The sequence below is a fragment of the Mustela erminea genome, chromosome 13 (assembly GCF_009829155.1).
Source record: "Mustela erminea isolate mMusErm1 chromosome 13, mMusErm1.Pri, whole genome shotgun sequence".
NCBI lineage: Eukaryota > Metazoa > Chordata > Mammalia > Carnivora > Mustelidae > Mustela > Mustela erminea.
In genome coordinates, this window is record NC_045626.1 from 90,877,488 (window position 1) to 90,891,042 (window position 13,555).

The 13,555-nt window shown below is 45.3% G+C and overlaps 1 protein-coding gene across 2 annotated transcripts in view; it reads left to right on the forward strand.

Moving 5' to 3' along the window:
* The window catches only part of PIWIL1 (piwi like RNA-mediated gene silencing 1), a 35,576-nt gene that overhangs the window by 9,291 nt on the left and 12,730 nt on the right, over positions 1-13,555 (forward strand). For both annotated transcript variants that reach the window (XM_032311032.1, XM_032311031.1), the window contains exons 6-16: positions 314-435; positions 574-654; positions 1,294-1,491; positions 2,126-2,237; positions 8,268-8,394; positions 8,575-8,692; positions 9,207-9,321; positions 10,363-10,550; positions 10,921-10,993; positions 12,760-12,960; positions 13,076-13,179. In XM_032311032.1, the coding sequence (XP_032166923.1) occupies positions 314-435; positions 574-654; positions 1,294-1,491; positions 2,126-2,237; positions 8,268-8,394; positions 8,575-8,692; positions 9,207-9,321; positions 10,363-10,550; positions 10,921-10,993; positions 12,760-12,960; positions 13,076-13,179 (1,439 nt within the window). The remainder of the gene's footprint in view (positions 1-313; positions 436-573; positions 655-1,293; positions 1,492-2,125; positions 2,238-8,267; positions 8,395-8,574; positions 8,693-9,206; positions 9,322-10,362; positions 10,551-10,920; positions 10,994-12,759; positions 12,961-13,075; positions 13,180-13,555) is intronic.

Below are 13,555 nucleotides of genomic sequence, written 5' to 3' on the forward strand. Positions count from 1 at the left end.
AGGATTTCCACCTCAAAAGCAGAACTGCCCCAATCTAGGGTAGCTTTTAGAGAAACTCCAGTGGTCTTCTGTCTCACAGAGTTTTAATGAATGCAGAGGGGCCTTTGGCATTACTGCGTCATTTTCAAATCCGCCTGAAAAACGTGATGACAATTATAATAAGGCCCATAACCACTCTTCTCATAGTCATTCTTTTTTTAATTTAAAACTTTTCCATACTTTTCACTGTTGCCTTTTTAGCAGGAATTATGTGATTGGGATTATTAGTTTCTCTTAACAATTAAAAGTTTGGTTTTCCACTGCTCTGGCTCAGGTTACTGAAGTGTTCAGTCAGACCCGAAATGGAGAGCATGTGAGGATAACAATCACCTTAACAAATGAACTCCCACCTACGTCACCAACATGTTTGCAGTTCTATAATATTATATTCAGGAGGTATGTTGGTGTTTTCTTAACATTTTACTAAGAAAAATTGAAAACCTAGAGAAGAGTTGAAAGACCAGTGTGGTGAGTCCCTGTGCATGAAGATACTTACCAGTATTTGCTCCTGTCTTCTGACCTTTGAATTTCTAGGCTCTTGAAGATCATGAATTTACAGCAAATTGGACGGAATTACTATAACCCAAGTGACCCAATCGATATTCCAAATCATAGGTTTGTATGAAGTGGAACCTTTCTGTTCCTTAGGTATGATCACAGACTTTGAAGACGATGTTCTTATTTGAAATAATCAAATTTATTACTGGGGCTGTTAGTGGTACCCGTCATGTTAAGAAAATATTTAACTTGATTTGAATAATAAGAGACATCCTAGAACACTTGGATATAAAAACATCACGTGATACTCCTCTCTCACTAGGGAAGCATGAAGGGTTGTCCAACACTGTATTTGCTTTTGGGAAACAAAATTTATGAGCTAATGAAGATCGTTTCAGAAGTTCCTGTAGTGTATCCAAGTGTGGCACACACAGTTTAGGGTTATTGTACTAATTATAGATGCTTTTGGTTAGACTGGCAACCGTTTCAAGTTTTACCAACATAAAAAATCATTTAATAAAGTTAGTGTATTCAAAATGGAGTTTGAATTATTTTACTATAAAACAACGTTCATTGTTGAGGATCTTAGAGGGATCTTTATCTGGGCCCATGTAAAACCTAGAAATAACTAAATTTACTCAATTCGAGAATTTTGTACTTTAGATCTAATTAATAAAGAAGAAGAACACACTTTGATGTACACAGAACATGGCAGGGTTGTTCATAGGGTCCCTTCATTGCTCTCCTGTTTGACAGGTTGGTGATCTGGCCTGGCTTCACCACCTCTATCCTCCAGTACGAGAACAACATCATGCTTTGCACGGACGTCAGTCACAAAGTCCTTCGCAGCGAAACCGTGTTAGATTTCATGTTCAACCTGTATCATCAAACGGAAGAACACAAATTTCAAGAACAAGTTTCTAAGGAGCTGATAGGGTTAATTGTTCTTACCAAGTAAGACGCTCTTTAAAATATGAAATGATCCTTTTGCAAGTCTTAAGATCGTGTAGCTTTCTAGTCCATCCTATTAGAATGTAGGGTTTACGGTGGAGGAGTGGGAATAGGATGAAAACGGGGAAGAGGTGTTTTTGACGTTTCTCAAGATGCAAGCTGTCAGGGGGAGCATGTTCTTTTGAAAAGGACAAATATTTAATAACTTCTTTCCTTTTTAGCCTTCATTTTATTTTCTAGTACTTCACTCACTTCCCCACCCATCTAGCGTGGTCTTTAAGAAGTTTTCCCTTTGTCTTCCTGTGACATCATATATTACTAAGTGATTTGGAAGTTTACAGAGACTACATACTATCTGTATCTAGCTTCTTTTTTAATGTATTTTATTTTATTTTTTCAGTGTTCCAGGATTCATTGTTTATGCACCACACCCAGTGCTCCATGCAGTCCATGCCCTCCGTAATACCCACCACCAGGCTCACCCAACCCCCCCACCCCTCTCCCCTCCAAAGCCCTCCGTTTGTTTCTCAGAGTCCACAGTCTCTCATGCTTCGTCTCCCCCTCCGATTTCCCCCAATTCACTAATACTCTTTCTACAATTCTAATCAAAGACTCATAAATCCCAACCGTTGCACAGGTATAACAATAAAACCTACAGAGTAGATGATATTGACTGGGACCAGAATCCAAAGAGTACCTTTAAGAAAGCGGATGGTTCTGAAGTCAGTTTCTTAGAGTACTACAGGAAGGTAAGAAGATCACGTAGTCTTTATCTTTTTCATGTCAATTGTTTAGGCCTTAGGAAAAATGTGAACTATCTTCAGTAGGATTTTCTTGTACACATGGAACAAGTTGCTTTGAAAGCTGTATATAAATATATTTATTAAGGCCGTAATAACATAGTTTATATATAGCTCATCACGTGAGAAGTGCTTGGTCCTGTTCCCTTTTTCCTAGTAAAATGAAAGATTGTTTTTGATTTTAAGCTTGTGGAGGACAAACAAGGTAATTGGTTATGAATAGTACAAGTTTAGTGACCCATATCCTGTCATGAACACTTGTCTTTCAACTTCACCCAGGGATGGGGGTTAAAGGTGGGTAAATCCTCAGCATCAGTTGTGCTAAATCTGCATATAGGTTAACTCTTTTTAAATTTTGTATCTAAATTCAATTTAGTTAACATATACTGAATTATTAGTTTCAAGGGTAGAATTTAGTGATTCCTCAGTTGCATATAACACCCAGTGCTCCTTCCATCCCATGCCCTCCTTAATGCCCATCACTCGTTACCCGCCTCTCCTCCAACAACCCTCAGTTTGTTTCCTATAGTTAAGAATCTCTTATAGATTGTCTCCCTTTCTGATTTCATCTTAATTTTTCTGCTTGTCCTCTATGTTCATCTGTTCTGTTTCTTAAATTTCACATGAGTGAAATCGTATGGTGTTTGTCTCTGATTTATCTCACTTAGCATAGCACCCTCTGGTTCTGTCCATGTCGTTGCACATGGCAAGATTTTTTTCTTTTTGATGGCTGAGTAATATCCCATTGTACATATATACCACATCATCTTTATCCATTTATCTGCCAATGGACATCTGGGCTCTTTCCATGGTTAGGCTGTTGTGGACATTGTTGCTATAAACGTTGGGGTACAGGTGCTCCTTCAGATCCCTGCATTTGTATCTTTGGGATAAATATCCAGTAATGCAATTGCTGGGTCATAGGGTAGCTCTGCTTTCAACTTTCTGAGGAACCTCCGTGCTATTTTCCAGAATGGTTACCCCAGCGTGCATTCCCACCAACAGTGTAGGAGGCTCCCCTGTCTCCCCGTCCTTGTCAACACCTGTTGTTTCCTGACTTGTTAATATTGGCCATTCAGACCGGTGTGAGGTGGGAACTCACTGTGGTTTTGATTTGTATTTCCCTGATGCCAAGAGATGTGGAGCACTCTTTCATGTGTCTGTTGGCCATTTGCATGTCCTCTTTGGAGAAATGTCTTCATGTTTTCTGCCCATTCCTTGACTGGATTATTTGTTCTTTGGGTGTTGAGTTTGATAAGTTTATAGATTTTGGATACTGGCCCTTTATCTGATACGTCATTTGCAAATAATCTTCTCCCATTCTGTCGGTTGTCTTTTGGTTTTGTCGACTTTTTCCTTTGCTGTGCAAAAGCTTTTAATCTTGATGAAGTCCCAGTAGTGCATTTTTGCCCTTGCTGCCCTTGCCTTTGGCGATGTTCCTAGGAAGAAGTTGCTGCGGCTGAGGTCGAAGAGGTTGCTGCCTGTGTTCTCTAGGATTTTGATGGATTCCATTTAGGTCTTCCATCCATTTTGGGTCTGCCTTTGTGTGTGGTGTAAGACAGTGGTCCAGTTTCATTCTTCTGCATGTGGCTGTCCAATTTCCCCAGCAACATTTATTGAAGAGACGGTCCCTTTTCCATTGGACATTCTTTCCTGCTTCGTCAGAGATTAGTTGACCATAGAGCTGAGGCTCCATATCTGGGCTCTCTCTTCTGTTCCGTGGATCTATGTGTCTGTTGTTGTGCCAGTACCATGCTGTCTTGATGATGACAGCTTTGTAATAAAGCTAGACGTCTGGAATTGTGATGCCACTAGGTTTGGTTTTCTTTTTTGACATTCCTTTGGCTATTTGGGGGCTTTTCTGATTCCATGCAAATTTTAGGATTATTTTTTAAAAGGTTATTTATTTATTTGACAGAGATCACAGGTAGGCAGAGAGAGAGGGGGAAGTAGGTTCCCTGCGGAGAGGAGCTCAGTCCCAGGCCCCTGGGATGATGACCGAAGGCGAAGGCAGAGGATTAACCCACTGAGCCACCCAGGCTCCCCATTGTGTGATTTTCTAATACTAGTTTCGTGCAGGCGGTTCTAGCTATTGCTGTGGTAATCCTTGAAAAAAGAGCCGAGGCAAGTGGGAGCAAGAAAGACCCACTGCCAACTGGAAGTGCAGTGTTTATATCAGCATGCACACTAATGTTGTTGCTCAGGGGTAAGCACATCTGCCCCCCGAATCTTTAAGAGCTTGTGTGCTGTTTGATGTGCTGTTACAAGTGCTGGAGGAGTAGTTCTAAAACATGAATCAGTTAAAATCTTAACGCTTATCTTTAAAGTGCTAAGATTTATTTCATGTTTTTCCCACATTCAGTACATTTCTTATTTCTAAAAAGCTGAATAAAGAATCCATGTTTGTGTCTTATGTCAGAATTACACAGCAGACTGGTGACCTCGAAATGTCTTTTGTACTGGTTGCGTACTATTGCCCGAGCTTCAGCTGCTCTGCTGTGAATGAAAAGATCAGACAACACTCTGGAAGGAATTGATTCTCTGAGAAGCCACCTTAAGAGCTGCTCTTCTGGGTCACCTGCATGACCCAGTTGGTGAAGCGTCTGCCTTCGGCTCAGGTCATGATCTCCAGGTCCTGGGTTTGAGCCCCACGTTGGGCTCTCTGCTTAGCAGGGAGCCTGCTTCTCCCTTTCTCTGCCTGCTGCTCTGCCTTCTTAATGCTCACTTCACTTTCTATCAAATAAAGAAATAAAATGTTTTTAAAAAGCTGCTCTTCTTTTGGGCAAAATGAAAATAGGTCAGGGGCCATCTCAGCTTGATTTCCCTACCACTGTTTTTACCCTCTTAACTCCTTGGGGACCCCAGTCATATTTAACCTAGATTCCTTCTGGGTGTGGGAGTTACTGTGAGAAATGAGCATTTTCCTGTGGTTTTCTAATCACTGTCGGGACAGGAACAGTTGGTATATATCAACAGCGGTTATAAAGGAGACGCTTGTGGAAAGTTTGGTTTCCACCTGAGGCCAGGCCAGGGGAGGGTCTCCTTCTCTGACTAGTAGTAAGTCTTAAACACCAGCATACTCCTCTCCAAGTGGCCTACTTGTTGACATACTTGAAAGTTCTGCCTGGAACTCCCAGTTTCTCCATAGTAACTTGTTAGGTGATCTCCAGGCTCGTCTATGCTATAGTTGACAGTTCTCAAATTTCTAGCTCTAGCCCAGTCATGTGTAAGTCTGCTTGTTCTCGATAACTGCACTCTCAAGACCGCTTCCGTGTGACTAACGCTGAACATGTTCTGGCCCCTGTGCCGTGCTCTGATCAGCACAGAGACTGTAACTTCCACAGGGCCGGAGGGTTCTGGGTTTATGTGCAGCGCCCCCCCCACCCCAGTTCTAGGAAGGCACTCAGGCATCTGAATGAACAAATGCGTAACAGGTAGCTAAAACCTCGGGCCTGCGGGCCTTTTCTCACCGTGCAGTGCTGCTGGTGGCCTCACCTTCTGAAATGCCTCTGACCGCCGCCTCTGGGTGGCCGCCCTGCCCATTCTGTGCAGGCCCCATGCCCATTCTGCTGGTCTCCATTTGCATTTCTCCTGCTTTCCGATCCATTTTCAGATGTTACTATTCTCCCCACAGTACTGGCATGCATTGGTGTGTGTCCAGTGAGAGCCCAAGTGATGTAGTCCCTGCCTGCATGTTGATGCTCGTTTCCTCGCTCTCCCTGGCCATCTCCTCTGACCCCAGGCTCCTCCTGCCTGGAACACTACACGCCTGACTCGTGATCTTAGCCTTAGACTCAGCGCAGATGATTTCTGTCGGAAGCCTTCTCTCACAGCCGGGACTGACTGGGCATCTTTAGTCCACAGTCCATCAGAATGGTGCGCGGTTGAGATGTTTCTAAGAATCATGGCATTCTCGGGACTTCCTAGGACAGGTGCGGTTTTCATGATAAGCGATGGCTTGGATGTTCTATGTTAAAAATCCTATTTAAGCAGCACTGGGAGTGGAAGAGAGAAGGGCCTTTAAAAGGGAGGATCACGGTCAGTTTTAAAAAGAAAAGTTTTGGCAGTAATGTTAAATGCATTAAGTAGTCGTAGTGGGTTTTTAGACCTACTACCTAAACCTAAAGTAGTAGGTTTTTAGATGTAAGGGAAGATGGTAAAAGAACTGGGCCCTAAGAATATAGGAAGGGGATCCCAAAGTTGTACAACAAGGAACCATGCACTGAAGGCCCATTGGTGAGATCGGGAGGATGTAGGAATGTGTCTGATTGAACTTCCACACACCTACTCGTATGTGCACCCAGTAAGTGACGTGCGAGGGAGGGGGTGGTCAGCGGGTGGACGCCAGGAAAGAAGGTGGTGTGATGAAATAATGTCATGTAGGCACAGGGAGCAAGAGTCCGTTAAGAGGACGCCTGGGTGGCTCAGTTGGTTAAGCAGCTGCCTTCGGCTCAGGTCATGATCCCAGTGTCCTGGGATCGAGTCCCACATCGGGCTCCTTGCTCGGCAGGGAGCCTGCTTCTCTCTCTGCCTCTGCCTGCCTCTCTGTCTGCCTGTGCTCGCTCGCGCTCTCTCCCTCTGTCTCTGAAAAATAAATAAAATCTTTAAAAAAAAAAAAAAAAAAGAGAGCTTCTTGAAATTTCCTTCCCCAAATAGGAAAATGAACTTTTCTGCTCAATGGTTGGTAAGGAGTTCTGTATAGGACAAAGTCAAAACAGACTGCAATTCCTGGTCTCTTCGTTGCTAAGGGTAGGTGGCCTGGACCTTGGCATAGGATGGGACTAAGGAACAGGAAGCACTTCTTCTGTTGGTGAAGGGCTGTCGTGGTGCTCAGCCTCTGCACGCTGAAGGCCGATGTGTGGCTCTCTGAATGTAAGAAGAGAAGGCACAGGAGGTGCTGGGGAAGAGGGTCTCGAGAACATGGGGTCAGAAACAAGCGGAGATGACACAAGGAAGCCTGTCCCATTCGAGGGTTGCAGACCCGAGGCCCGCGAGCCATCTTAGGTGCATGTGAACTCACCAAAACTCACAGTTTTGGTTTTCCTTTTTTACCAGTTGTGAAAAACGTGCCTTAGGGATTGCATGTGGGGAATCTTAAGTCCGCCGAATTGAGGGGCGCTTGGATGGCTCAGTCCGTTAAGCATCTTAGGGCCTGATCTCGAGGTCCAGGGAGTGAGCCCCATGTGGGGCTGCCCGCTCAGCTGGGAGTCTGCTTCTCCCTCTGACCCTCCCCACTCTCATGCTTGCTTGCTCTCAAGTAACATCTTTTTGTTGGTGTCTGTTTTATCGTGTTCAGTTAGCCAGGATACAGTACGTGATTAGGTTTTGATGGAGCGGTCAGTGATTCAGTAGTTGCGTGTAACACCCAGTGCTCATCACCACACATGCCCTCCATGCCGGTCACCCCGCTGTCCCATCTCCGCACCCCCTCCCTTCTCTCTATGAGAGTCTCTCATAGTTTGTCAGATCTTTTAAACAAAAAGATTACCGAATTGAAATTCAACTTCTACCTTCTGTAAAAACTTTTCCTAATTAAAAATATTCTCTGGCATGCAAACTTCTTCCTTCACCCCATGTATTATGTCAAGGCTTGTTTCCTATGTCACTTCTCGCTATAATAACTAGTAGTTTTGGAGGAATTCTGTCGTGAGGACCCAGAGATACACAGGCTTTTGTTTCTAAACCAAAAAAAAAAAAAATCACAAAATAAAGTGAACTGTGAGTAAAACTCAGAAAGATGGTCAAGGACAGTGAGGCTGTACGTTGTAAAGAAGAAAGATGAGGTACTCAGTAACACCTAAAAATCACAATCTGTCCTGGAAGGATTAAAGGTGAGCTTTTTAAGCTTTACTTGGATGGTGATACCAGCTGTGCTATTGGCATCAATTCTCGACTTAAAAAAACAACTCCTTTTTTTGGTCCACTGAATGATTATTAAAGGCATTTGCATGCACAGTGATACTTTCTTCCCATAACTAGCAATACAACCAAGAAATCACCGACTTGAAGCAGCCTGTTCTGGTCAGTCAGCCAAAGAGAAGGCGAGGCCCTGGCGGCACCTTGCCAGGCCCTGCGATGCTCATTCCAGAACTCTGCTATCTCACAGGTACCGCTGCGCTGGGGCCGCCTTCCCTGCCTCTTCTAGGAGCCCCGCCACCCCTGGGAAAGCCCTACCCGCTGCTTCGGCTCCTTATGCTTCCCATCACTCTTCACCACCCTGTACCCCAGACACTGAGACATGATCCGTGTTTGTCTAATCGGACACCTTTCGATATTTTACTTGAAGGGCTAACTGATAAGATGCGTAATGACTTTAACGTGATGAAAGACTTAGCTGTTCACACAAGACTGACTCCTGAACAAAGGCAGCGTGAAGTCGGAAGGCTCATTGATTATATCCATAAGTAAGTCCTCTGCATCCCACTGGGGCGTGGGTCCAGTTTGGTGTTATTTTCTGTGGTTTGGGGGAGTGAGAGAAAGTCATTTTGTTTTCCTTTTGTATTTGTGGTATTTGGGTGGGTTCTCTGTGTTTCTAGGTGACCCTGCACTTTGTCAGGGAATACTAACTGCTGTAGCCCGTGGCCTTTTCTAATTCTTCTATTAGCCAAAGACAGTAAAGCAGAGGTGAAATGTTCTGGACAAATTTACTTTCTCTCTTTGTTATAACACTGAGGGGTTTACTTTGAAGAGAAGGTAGTTTGGACATCAGAATTGTAATTTAAAGACTGTCCTGAAGGGACACGGGGACGCGATGAGGGAGAAATGGAGAGCCCGTCTGTTTTCCTGGCATTCTCTCCAGGCTTTCAGTCCTGAGAGAAATAGGAAAACGTCCTGTAGGTTAGCATGGATCTCTGCGTCTGTCTGATTTTGCTGCGTTTGCTTTATGCTGAGTGGTCCGTAAATATGTTAAATTTACAGAGATGATAATGTTCAGAGGGAGCTTCGAGACTGGGGTTTGAGCTTTGACTCCAACTTACTGTCCTTCTCAGGAAGAATTTTGCAAGCAGAAAAGATTCACCAAGGTGGAAAAACAGTAAGTTGTTGGTCACAGCAGGTGTGGGTCTCGTTCCGTTAAGCTGAAAAACCCTGCTACATGGCGGCCTGCGTTCCTCACCTCCGGGAAGCGAGGTCAGCTCCGGGGAGTGAGGAGGTGGCCATGGGGGGCTACCGGGGAGACCTCACTAAAGGCTGGCCTAACGTGTTGCTCACAGCAGAATTACTTAAGGTAGAGAAGAATTTTAAGTGAGTGGGTTGGTATTTTGTCTGCCACTGAGGTGATCTTTTCTACAGAAAACTTTCAGTATTTGACTTCATTTTTGCCCGGACCATTTGTTGGTAGGGATATATGTATTAAATATCGTGAGGCCTTTTATGCTTTCCCCTCAGAAAAGGAAAGCGAGTATTGCCAAAGTATTTTTGTGTCCTAGAAGCAGGGCAAGGGCCAGAACTTTAACGTCCTTTCATAGACGACTGCCCTCTGCCTTCTCTGTTGTAGGAACGACACGCTGGCCATGCATGTAGTTAGTGTTTCACCTGCAGGCGTGGTCATTGTCCCCATGGAAATTGTCCGCGTAGACACCCCTGTGCTGTGGGTGTGGGATGTGGGGACACGGGAGCGACGCTGGGGTTTCCTCTGTGGGGCCGCACCCCATGTCACGGTGCTTCAACTTGCTGAGCTTTCTGCCTTGCTTGCAGCACCCAACACCCTATCGAGCTGCCTACCTTCCCAGGCCATGTTTGTTTTGTTTTTATCACAAGGAATGGAACGCCTGTCCCTGTCGTGTCTCAGAAGATGGAGGGTCCAGGAAGCACCAGGGGGAGGGCCTGCTCACGAGGCTGAGGCACTTGTGTGGCAGTGATGCCAGCCGCGGCGGGGGCGGGGGGGTGTCCCAACCTCCTCGGACACACTTCTGCACTGTTCTCCCCCAGCAGGGCATTTCATCTGTCCCTAGAGTCCCAACGGAGGCATAGTCCCCCAAGGGTCAGAATGCCATGGGAAACTGGGTCTAGACTTGTTGGCTTTGTCACTGAGAACAGACAGCAGAATTCACAGTGTCTCTGAACTTTCTTCTAGTTCGATTACAATCCACAGTTTGCAGATTGGTCAAAAGAAACGAGAGGTGCACCATTAATTAGTGTTAAGCCGCTAGATAACTGGCTGTTGATCTATACTCGAAGAAATTATGAAGCAGCCAATTCACTGATACAAAATCTATTTAAAGTTACACCAGCCATGGGCATACAAATGAAAAAAGCAATAATGTAAGTTTATCAAGTCATTTCTACTCTGAACGTTGATTAATAGTCGTTTGGAGGGTGTGGGAACACAAAAGTGATAAAAATGTTAAACACGGTAACTAGGTTATATTAGTTTAAAGGTCTGATACAGCGCGTGTCACGGGGGTGCAGAAATGTGTTTTAGTCACTGGAGAATGGGGGAGAGCGGGCGGCACCATTTCTCAGATTCTTGCTGCCCTCTGCGTTAGAAACCACCTGCCTACATGGCTGCTTTGTTTTTATTTTATGTTTATACCGGAGTGTTTCATGTGTGATAGTCTAGAGGGCACTTCTTTTATGTACAGTACGTCTTTCATTACTTTTCTGAATGTAGGATAATGAATTTGCGTTCTAGGATTGAAGTGGATGATCGAACCGAAGCCTATTTGAGAGTCCTACAGCAGAAGGTGACCGCAGATACCCAGATGGTAAGTAGCTAACTGATACATAGGCACTTGTCCTCAGTTGACTTTTTTAAAAACTGTATTTATAAATCTTAGAATTTGAGTTTGGAATGTTTTAATTCGCCTTACAAACTGGCCACAGCATATGTATTTTACCTTCGTAAGGCAGCTGCGTGAACTCTGGCTGGAGCCGTGTGTCTGGGAGCTTGTTTGCCCTGCAGCTGGTGAGGAAGGGCTGGGGGCCAAAGCCTTCAGAGATTTATTTGGATTCAAAGGCTTCAATTCCAGGAAATTTCGTGGAGAATGGGCACAAAAGTAAAAGTTAGTACTTAGTTGTTCGGCACGCAACTAAGTGTGGCAGAGACAGATGTAGCGGTAAACAGCATATGTATGTGGCTTTAAACCGAAGAAGCAAATTGGCTTCAGCTAATCCATTCCCTTTCTGGCCCTTCATCTCTTACTTAAATGCTACAGGTAGCGTGTGATTCCATTGTCTGCAGTGATAAAGATGCCTAGGATGGCAAAGTGATTTTGTTGGGGCCAGGGAAAGGAGGGGAGAATCTGGGAGTATAAATTGAGAACACAGCAGTGAGTCAAAGAGCTGGATTCAGCTGTAAACACAGACTCGGACTGGGCAGGAACTGGTGGTTTTATTTGCACTGAGATCTGACCGACATACGCCCTGCGAGCTGGAGGTGTGTAGTGAGACCCTTCGATGCATGTGTGAGTTGCGGAGTGACTAACAGCAGGCTAGTTCCCTCGCCGCCTCGCATGATCACAAGTTGATTTTTTTGTACCAAGAACATTTCAGCTCTAGTCTTCAGCATCTCTCACGTCCACACCTCAGCATTGTTGGCTGCGCTTGCCACGCTGTACAGTAGACCCCCAGAACTTCCTCAGTTCACACCTGGCAGTTTGTGTCCTCGACTAACATCGTCCCCTTTCCAGCAGATTAGGCGCTCTGTGTGGTCCCCAGAATTGTCCACAGGCTTCCTAGGAAATTCCATAGTGTGATCATAGCATGGTTCTCAGGTCAGAGCTTTATGTTTAAAAGCCAAGGGGCGCCTGGGTGGCTCATTGGTGAAGCATCTGCCTTTGGCTCAGGTCATGATCCTGGGGTCGAGCCCTGTGTCGGGCTCTGTGCTCAGTGGGAAGCCTGTGCGTCCCTGTCCCACTTCCCCTGCTTGTGTTCCCTCTCTTGCTGTTTCTGTCAAATAAATAAATCTTTAAAAAAAAAAAAAAGTTTGGGGCGCCTGGGTGGCTCAGTGGGTTAAGCCGCTGCCTTCGGCTCAGGTCATGATCTCAGGGTCCTGGGATCGAGTCCCGCATTGGGCTCTCTGCTGAGCAGGGAGCCTGCTTCCTCCTCTCTCTCTCTGCTTGTCTCTCCATCTACTTGTGATTTCTCTCTGTCAAATAAATAAATAAAATCTTTAAAAAAAAAAGAAAAGTTTAAAAGCCATGATTCTAGGTGTATCGTCAGTAAATGAGAACTGTGAGCGTGGTTTTGCTCTGTTTCCCATCTGTGAGTTATCCCCGGCTGGTGCTGGAACGTATTTAAGTTCTCGTGGTGTTCAGTTGTGAGTCAATGGCTTCACGTGGCCTCCTTCCTTGTGTCGGCGTCTATCCCGAGGGGAGTGGGGTGAGCAGCAGGCAGCAGTGAACGTGCTGCGTGTTAGCTCCGTCTGTGGACACCGACGTTTACGCCCAGGGGGCAGGTGTGGTTCCCATTCTCTTCCTTGAACTTCAGCGCTTCCCGATTCTCCCTAACGAGAACATTCTTTTGGTTTCAGGTTGTTTGTCTGTTGTCGAGTAATCGGAAAGACAAATATGATGCTATTAAAAAATACTTGTGCACAGATTGCCCTACCCCGAGTCAGTGTGTGGTGGCCCGGACTCTCGGCAAGCAGCAGACAGTCATGGCCATTGCCACCAAGATCGCCCTGCAGATGAACTGCAAGATGGGCGGGGAGCTCTGGAGGGTTGACATGCCGGTGAGTTTGATTTACCTGGTACATGAGAGTTTTCATTGTTTGAGAAAGAATGGATTTACTTTGTAAAAACTGCTCGTACTCTGTTGTATCTAAAACTACAGTATTTTTCTTAAAGCTAAAGCTGGCGATGATAGTCGGCATTGACTGTTACCATGACACCACAGCTGGACGGAGGTCGATTGCAGGATTTGTCGCGAGCATCAACGAGGGGATGACCCGGTGAGCGCAGGGCCGGGCGGCGGAGCACGGACAGTGGATGTGGGCGGGAGCAGGTGGGAGTACGCAGGGCCGTGCTCTGGGGGTCTGTGAGGCTTGAGGTGCAGCTGAATTCCTTCTTTACAAAGTTAAAGTCAGGGAAGTAAGGGAAGTTAGCCCCTGCTGTTGTTGACATTGTTCACTGGCCCTTAATCTGCAGTGATCTGCAGTGATCAGATTACGCTTCAGGCTATTTTATGATTCCTTCTGTTTGGGGGAGGGTGTCTCATTAAATGCGACCGTCTCTGAAACGTCTTTAATAATTTCTGTGACTGCTGAAATGTCCTTTAAAGTTTTTGTGTTGATTATCTTTTGGAAAATCCACTTCAGTTTACCCAGT